General features: G+C 39.3%; 1 protein-coding gene across 3 annotated transcripts in view; it reads right to left on the bottom strand.

The window, feature by feature from the left end:
• Positions 1 to 261: 261 nt before the first annotated feature.
• tspan9a (tetraspanin 9a) overlaps positions 262 to 9,439 on the bottom strand; it is a 250,066-nt gene continuing 240,888 nt past the window's right edge. For all 3 annotated transcript variants that reach the window (XM_054775441.1, XM_054775440.1, XM_054775439.1), the window contains one exon: positions 262 to 7,562. In XM_054775441.1, the coding sequence (XP_054631416.1) occupies positions 7,491 to 7,562 (72 nt within the window). In that variant the 3' untranslated portion in view covers positions 262 to 7,490. The remainder of the gene's footprint in view (positions 7,563 to 9,439) is intronic.

The following is a 9,439-nucleotide window of genomic DNA, read 5'->3' as shown; positions in this document are numbered from 1 at the left end:
TGCGGCCTCTGTTTTTCACTGAGCTCATCGAGGGATCGTCTGTAACACCGTCTCTTGCACTTCGTATGCCAGGAAGAAGGGAACAAAAGCATCAGACACACCACGCTGTTCAGTTTACAGTCCACGTGTATCGGGAGCATTTAAAGGCAATAAACATGCAGCATCAGGAGATTTTGTGACACTCTTTCCTTTATTTAAAAAATAGTTGATTAGTTGATTTAGAGCGTAAAGCCAAGGTAAGTGCACCACTTATTCAGAGTGCTTTCACATGTAGCAGAAAAAAAAAAACGCCACAGGACAGACAAGGCTGGCAGGTCTCAGATAGTGCCATCTGACAGAACACAACATCAAACACACCATTTTTAGAGCATATATTTCCACTGCTCTGGAAGAATTAGGAGATTAAAGAAACAATATGTCAAAGGTGGGAAAAAAAAACAAAAAAGAAACACAAAAACCTGTCTATCCTCAAATTGGCCGCAGCAGATAAAAGCCAATTACTGCGTGAGCATTCTTCCTTCGTTATCTCTGTGGCTTAGTGGGCGTGCTTCCACAGATGAGAGGGAATACTTCTTTAGTTTCTTTCCAAGACACACACACGTCTTACAACAAGATGCAAACACAGTCAAATATGATATGAAAACCATACAAACACACACACAAAAAAGAGATTTACATAGAATGTACACAGCTCCTGTCCCTGAAAAGAAGGTAAAAGGCAAACATAGGAATATGCTTACTTTGGTGAAAAAATGAAAAATGTGTTGTTCAGGATCAATTCGAGAATTATTTAGCCGAGTTGTTAAAACTTTCATCAAGAAATTATGTTTGCTGATGTTTTCCGAACGTACACAAACTCCCTCATTGATTCATTTCTTGGCCGAATTGTGAGTTCAGGCGATTCCTTTATTAATTCAACGGGTATCTTTGGGATGAAACTGGAAACTGGACTGTTCGGGTTGTGTTAGAAGACAAGACTGGAGCTGTCCTAGCTAATCATCGCGCGTGAACTGATGAAGCCTGCTCGGATGAGAGGTGAAAGACGAGCCGAACAGTCCAGTTGCGATCGATTCAGTGCCCCGAGAATACTGCAGGCGGTTGTGTTAAAAAGCATTCAGGAAAATTATGCATTGCTTTTTTTGTTCCATTTTGTAAATGATTCATATTTGTGACAGTTTTGAGTAAACACATTGTTTCGCACCATTATAAGAGGTCAATCCTGGTAACTTCTAGCATGATCTAATGTATTAAGGTATCACATCACATTGTATGGCTTGTATTGATAAAAACTTTAATTCATTTAGGGCATGGAACTTTTTATTATTACTAGTTTGTCACTGTTTTGTGTCATTTTCAGTTTGAGATCCCCATCCGCCCAAATGAAAATTCACTTTGTAGGGCTTAACTAATTTTTTTGTAGCTTCTGATCATGTCTTACTAGGTTAGGGGTGTCCAAACTTTTTCCATCTCGGGCCACGTAGTGAAAAATGAAAGGCTGGAAGGGCCAGTCCACTTTGATATTTTATAAAGCAACACACGTAGATATGCTAAGAAGTTATCTATATTTCAAGAAAAAAACTGCACCCCAGCTTTTCCCCATTTTTGCTGTTGTTGTGTTTTTAATCTTCCAAATATTTCAACTTTCTTCTTAAATAAGTTTCTGCAATATCTGTTCAAATTATGAATTTATTTCCATAATATTAGAAGTTTTTCCCCAACCTATTTTTCCAAAAAATTACAGTAAATGTTTGTTTGTTATAATATTATTTTAAATCACATATTTTTCTTTAGTATTTCAACTCTATGCTACTAAAGTGACATTTTTCTTCAGAATATTATGAGTTTATTCTCTTTTTTTAGAATTTGCTTTTATTTATTCTCTTTTTGTTAGAATACAACTTTTTTCTCTTCATATTTTGTAAATTACAACTTTTTTTCCATGACTGCTGTTTTTTTTTAATTTAATTTAATTTCAATTTTCTCCTTGTAAATGTGCTTCTCATAATTATGACTTTATTCCCATAATATTTTGACCTTATTGACATCATTTTACAACCTTTCCCCCAACCTATTGTTCCAAAAATTACAACATGATTTAGTTTTGTTTGATTCTCATATGACGACTTTTTTTAAACATTGTTTTTCTTTAATTTTTCAACGTTATGCTACTGAAATTATGTTATTTTTTCCCTCATAATTAAAATTATGGCTTTTATCATTAGATTACAACTTTTTTCTGTCAATATTTAGACTGGATTCTTGTAAAATTACTGCAGATTTTTCAATTTTTTCTGTTGTTGTTTTTTTAGTCTTCATGTTAAATTATACTTTTAGATTGGGCCACGATCCAATAAGTCCAATAAAAAAAGAAATAGCCGCAGGCCGAAAATGGGCTAGACTTTGGACACCGCTGTTCTAGGTTAACAAATCGCTGCTGTCCAATTAAAACATGGAGCTCCATATTCTGTTCCAAAAAAAAAAAAAGGTTTGTGTAAAATGCGACAAAATGCTTTGTCTTTAAAACTGAAAGTTTGTTCCTTGTATTCACTTTCAATCTTTACCACACAGTACTAATGTACGTAATTGATTTAGTGAGCATGTTATATAACATCGTGTACCATTCTGCTCTAGAAACGACATAATGGACAATTCTGCAAAAGCCGCTGCTGATCATTCCAGCACATTCTAATTCAATTAAACCAGATCTTAATACAAAAGCGCGTGATGACAAGCGAGCAGTATTCCCTTTGTGGGCTTCACCCCGCGCTACATGACAAATTTCCACCACAAGTCAGATTTAATTGCTTTTACCGCCTGTAGCTGTGTTAAGACGGAACGTTTTTGCACCTTGTAGAGAGCAACATCGCATTTGACTAATCCCTCCGCAAACAAACACGTAATGATGTCATGTTCTCACAATGGGAAGAAGAAAGGCAGTGGAATAGCCTCCAACAAGAACAACACATTATACAAAAACAAATATTTAAACAGTGACAAACAATGTACAAAAAGAACAGTATTGTGTTAAATGAGCATTCACCCCAGGATTGTGAAAAATGAAGGAACATTTACAAAGCCTCGATGACTGACAGGACTTGTGAGGGAGTTCACGCTGAGAGGAGCGTTCAAGAGTTTCGAGATTGGGGATCAAATGTGTGACACACAGTTTTTGTTTCTGCTATTTCCCGTTGTCAGTTTCATGGAAGAACATCCTGCCGACAGTTTGGCTTCCCATCCGACTGACTGAACTATCACAGCTGTGTTTCCAGGGTGTAGGATTGTCCCCCAAAGCAACCATACCTGCCGACCCACCCATTTTCCCCCAGGAAACTGCCGTATTTTGCCCTTCCTTCTGAGGAATTCCCCTTATTCCTGTTAAATTCCCTCAAATGTTGACAAATTTGCATAGCAACCTGTACCGACCGCCCACAGAATGTGGCTCTAAATACGGGATGTGCAGAGAGTAGAGGAGATGTGACCACTTGTGCCTGTGGACATGAGCAGGGGAGTTGGAGCATATGGACCTTGCAGTGAATTACTGCCAGCAGGGTCGCCGCATGTCAGTCTTAATCTTTTGATTTTTGTTGCTCGGAATGGAATATTTTCCCTCTGCTCTGAACAAGACATGTTGAAGGCTTATTCATAGCAGAAACGTGATGCATCATCACAAGCCCATCTTGGCCAACCCAAACACGACGTCCTCATAGCGTTCTTGCACACACACACAGTTTCTAGATATGCCACCAATTTCATCTCTGTTCAATCTGGGGCTGGTGCCCACGAAAAACGAGGCGTTTACACCGAGTGTACTACCTCTTTCACAGAATTTATAAAACAGGGTTCTTCTTTGGAGATCGAATGGACTTCGCTAAACCTTCTTAACTGTATACTGTAAACTTGAGACGTCTGCACTCATCTCACAGCTGTTAGAAAAAAAGGGCCGGTCCCAACAATGCCACACAGACCAACCTCTTCAGAAAAATGTCTACCACCAAGCATTAAAAACTAAGAAATGCAAAAAGTAAAAGGCTTTGGTTTCTTTCATATTTTGTGATGCTGCCATCCATGTAGCATCCATGTTGTAGGAATGACGAGCCAGTGCATGTGGGACCACAGAGCAGCAATGTTGTGTCAAGGGTCAACTTCCTGTATGGTCCTGAATTATTCCCCAAACAATTCCTTAAGGTTGATTACTTAATGGATCATAGCTGAAAAAACGTTTCCTTTCTCCTAGCAAATAATGTTACAAGGTGACTGTTGCTTAAAATATGTGGTAAGTCTGCAGCATTGCTCAACAATGTCCAATAACATTCCCGACCTCTCGGTTTTACTTTCAAAACAGCCACTCGGTTGATGAGGATTTCATGTTAGAACTAATCCTTGGCTTGGAAATTTGTGACATGCTCGTCTCCTTCATTGGTAAGGGCTTTTATTTTAACAGATTTGCCCAGAAATGTATTGAATTCTCTGTCCCAGTGTTAACATGTGTCGTAATTGTTATCCAAGTAATTTGAGTGGATCAAAATGTATGAATTTAGTGATAAATAGCGGGCAAATATGGCATCTGTGCTTAATCACCAATATGTAAGTGTTTTTCATCAAGTGCTCTCTAAACAGTTTTTTATAAAGTTAGAGGACCAAAAAACGTAGCGTGAATACGTCTGCTGTATTTCGTAACCTTGTGTCCGTTGGATTTGTTCATGGCCATGGGCAACTCAAAACAAAACATTGGTAAATGTCAAAATTGACTTGAGAAAAAACGCATAAATAGGATATCAATACATTTTTATAAAGAAATGTTAAAAAGGCCATTTATGTTTTAGTTATCCTTGAAGCCAACAATAGCAGCAAAACCTTGCACATTTGGCGACTGAAGATGCGACTGATCAGTCAGGTTTGGGCTCTTTCTTAGGCTATGTTCACATTGATGGCCGACTTTTGGTTCATATCCAATCTTTTAATGAAGTTGTTCACACTACCAAAAAAAAAAGTGACTTGTATTTGTGTGTAATGTGAACACAATGCGTCCAGGAAGTGATGCGCGCACACACAGAAAAACGTGACACGCGGAGGAGCGTGTTTGCAGAAGTAAATTGCCCCAATTTGTGCTCTCAGTCCTGGCGCATTTGTGGCAATTTCAAGAATTTGGAAAAATCAAAATTGTACTGTTCACACTGACATGAACAAATCAGATACATGTCGCAAAAAAATCGGAACTGACCTACAATGAAGGTAGCCTTAGTCTCGTTCCCAACAGCAAATCACGAAATGAGCAAATTAGATTATCGGAAACCAGTCAGTTTTGGAAGCCTCTGCAAACATCAAGTCGTTTTTTAGGTACAGTGTTCCCTCGTTTATCGCGGGGGATAGGTTACCAAAATAGTCCGCAATAAGTGAAATTCGCGAAGTAGCCAACTTTTTACAATTTATATATATATATATATATATATATATATATATATATATATATACTGTATATATATGCAAAACCCCTGATCATACAATTTATACACTTTTCTCAGACAGGCATTAACATTTTGTCACATTTCTCTCACGTTTAAACACTTTGTTTGCAATTTAATGATCAACCTACGAAGTTGGACACAAGGAATTATTAAGTGACTCACACGTTTTCACTCATCCGACCGTGCCTTTTCGTCCTGGCGCCGTTCTGCTGTACTTTAGAGTTTCTGTATCCTTGTTAAAACATATTGCATATTGCTGCAGTACTCCTCCTGTCCGCCTCCTCGAACCAAAGATTCATTTATTCCGGAATGGCGCCCTACAGCCGTGGAGCGAGGGAAGACTGTACACACTTTGTTTGACTTTAGCAATGAGCTAGTCCTTCAAACTTGTCCTGGCTCCATTTCGATCAAGTTCGCTGCAAGGAAGTGTCATCTTGATGTTTAGGTAATAAAATGCAGCAAACTTGTAGTGAAAATGGAAGAGAACAACTACTGCTTGGAGAAACAGCTCTTTAGAGCTCAGATGATGTTTCATATGTTTCCCACCCGAGGCCATTCCCCTTGAAGTCACCACACCAGACATACGAACGAGTAGTTTCAGTCTTTAAGGAGGCAGATTGATTCTCAAGCGTCTTGCAGGGAATCTGCGGTAAACAGATGCGTCCTTTAGGGCATGTTGCCATGGCTAGCTGTCTCAACTTTGATCGGCCTACTCTCCCATCACCCCGTCCTCTTGCTGCAAGGAAGCACAAGGCGCGGAAATAGGAGAGGTGGAAAAGCAGAGGTGTGTCATGAGTGGGAGAATCATCTGGGATGTTGAGGCGAAAAGTACAGACTCAGATACGGGAGGAAAATGTTTGAGAGGAAATACAGAGAGAAAGGTGAGGAGAGACTGATGAGAGAAGAACAAATGTGTGACAGTCGTGGAATATGGAAGAGAAACGCTCTGCCGCCTCCACTAACACAATTTATGCTATCAGCAAGAATACACGTCTGCTCAGTTTTTGCCCCTAGTGCCCATGATTCCCTGTTTTTTATGCACTTTTTAAACCTCTGCAGGGTGGAACAATGTGATAAACACACACCACTATTTAATGTGTGCTCTCCAAGGGGGTATTTCATCACCAAGGATCGTGGTCTTGACAGTGCCGGTGGAGCTTTAATAAACAACCATTTTACGCTATTTGTATTGTCTCAATGGGAAAAAGCAATGATGCCGGGGTGTGGCAGCAGATAATGTGTGTTTTCCCACACAAATGTGTACCATTATCCAGACAATACAATGGAATTTGGTGATTCCTCTCACTTCCATGACTTCCTCCCATCCCACTCACTTGACCCAACATGATAGTTCAAGAAAAAATAATATGAATCATGGTAATAAACATGTCAAATCCAGCACATTGTCCTTGCATTCCATATGGGCATCACTCACATACAAAAGGTAGCTGGAAAAAAATAAGTGGGTGCTAAAGGAGTTGAATTAAAGTCAGTGAAGTAGAAAACTAGCATGCCGTTTTGTTTTTCTCATCCATTTACAAGGGAAAAAAGAGAGGGGCTGATTTTTAATCAACATACTGTAAAAGAAACACAAATACCCCAGAAATGGGAGAGGGGATGTTTGTGTTCTTTTCCCCAGCAGGTGGGAAGTGTTAGTAAAAGTCTTAATTGTCTTTGTGTCTGTGCACCCTTCCTTTCAGTAAACCGTTACTCCAAGCCAAAAGAAAAGGAAAGAAAAATCAAGGAGTGACAACCAACAGGATTCTCTTATGTGCCAAACGATGCTGCTGTCTGTTCTCCTCTTCCAGTTGTGTTACTCTTTGGCAAAAATGAGTGACGAAAGGAGAGGGCCGACAGTGGCGACACGTGGAATCTGCACACAAATTCTAAGAACAAAGTCAAAGGATGATTGGAAAGTAGTGGTGGAGGTGGTGGTGGGTTGGAGAAAGGGGGGTGGGGGTGGCATTTCATCAAAAGTTCCATCCCATCAGGAATTCAGGAGTCGAGACTCTTCTTCTCTTGAGGCTAGGCGTCGTACTTCTTTCCTGTTCTGTGGATGTGATGGAAGAGTGTCATGGAGAACGCCATACCCAGAAGCTGAGGAAGAGGAGAAGGAGACAGTATGTAAAACATGTTTATATGTGATGCATTGTGTATGTGTGTGTGTGTGTGGGAGCGGGGCGCTGGGGGTGCTTTTTATGATGTTGCCATGTGGCCTGTATACCTTTTGATGTTCGGACCCCCAGCGAATGGTGAAAAACTGCAAGTGGTAGATACACTCATCAAAATGTCTTATTCAACGCATTTCAAGTGTAGTAAAATAGGTACCGCTAATGAATTATAATGTAAAATAATCCATGAACAGATGGACTCGGAGTCACGACACAGCCAGTCACAGAACACAACGGTGGTGTGTTCAAAGACCGCCAATCAATGAATGAAATCGCAACACTTGAGGAGAAAACATTACCAGTGAAGCATAAAGACAGTGGTAAATGTATGCTGTATATTTTACCTCTATTATCACATACAGTCGTCCCTCGTTTATCACAGTGAATTGGTCCAGACCCAACCGCGATAAGTGAATTTCTACCAAGTAGGATTAAATATAAACAAATTGAATATTTTCATAGTTATGGCATAGAAAACCAGTTTGAAATCTTCTAAGTACCATTTTTAACATCATTAGAGCCCTCTAGACATGAAATAACACCCGTACAACTTTACCGTTGCATCACCCAATATTGTAGCTATAATCAGAGAACATAAGACAAGTTAGACATAAATAAGATAACATTGACTCACACGTTAGCAGTTCCTTGTTTTTGTCTGGACAGCGGACTTCCTGCGGTGGCTGTTCTCATCAGTGTAATGTCATGGTTTCTTTAAATGGCTTTACATTCGTAAAGACATCATAAGAGTAAAAAAGCCATTTAAGACATAAATAAAACTCCTGCATTCTCCTGTCACAGTAAGAGGACCTTAGTCGGGCGGACAGATGTGTGGAGGACAGGAAGTGACGTAGGAGGTTCAGACTTGCGTTTTAGCTGGTCGTGGGTTATAGCCCCAACATTAGCACGTGTTATTATTATGATTATTATTATGTTATTATTATTGTGCCTGTTGTCAGATCCTTCAAACCTGTAATAATCTGCCTGTTCTGGCAAGCATGTCTGATGCGTGTCTCACCGAACCATTACTGACACCTAGTAGCCAATGTAGAATGCTACATTCACCATTAGAATGCTTCTTCTGCCTCGTATTTTTTATTTTAGTTCAATTAATGAGGATAAACAAGATATAAAATGGATGGATGGATGCATAGTTAGTTAATTTAGCTGTTTATATACTTGAAATTGCTTAATTTAGGCCAAGAATAATTATAATTTGCTATGTGTATATTTGTTTTACTAGTAATAGGCCGTATTCAACCATGAACCATGAACAGTTAATTTTTTAAAAACCGGGATAGAGTGAGGGCGCAATGCTTGAACCACAATGTAGTGAGGGGTACCGTATTTCTGAATGATTAGACTTGTGTTTTCTGCGGGAAAAATGGCCTATTTTCAAATATATATACATATATTTTTGGAAAACCAAAAATCAGCAAATTTTCGGGGCTGTGAATCCTGAATCGTGAATGTGCGAGGATCCACTGTATACTACATCCTGCTGTGAAGCACCAGCACATTTTCATTCACTGGCCTGCAAATGGAAGCTATAGAATCTCTGTGAGAGAAAAACGTGCATAGTGTGCACAAGCATTAAGTCAATGATGTAAATGGAGGTGTCCTGATAGGCAGGCCGCTATCTCTTTGAAGTTGCCATTACCCATGATGCTTGTACATCAAACACAGTTGCAATGCTCATCCTAAAACCTTTATCTGCTGAAGTGTGGACTGCTGGAAAACCAAAGTATTTTGTAGCACACCTCAATGTGAAGTAAATGTGAATAATTTTATAACAGCTCTGGA

The sequence above is a fragment of the Dunckerocampus dactyliophorus genome, chromosome 5, assembly GCF_027744805.1.
Source record: "Dunckerocampus dactyliophorus isolate RoL2022-P2 chromosome 5, RoL_Ddac_1.1, whole genome shotgun sequence".
NCBI classification, from domain to species: Eukaryota; Metazoa; Chordata; class Actinopteri; order Syngnathiformes; family Syngnathidae; genus Dunckerocampus; species Dunckerocampus dactyliophorus.
Note: the sequence above shows the minus strand (reverse complement) of the source record. Positions and strands in the feature narration are given on the sequence as shown.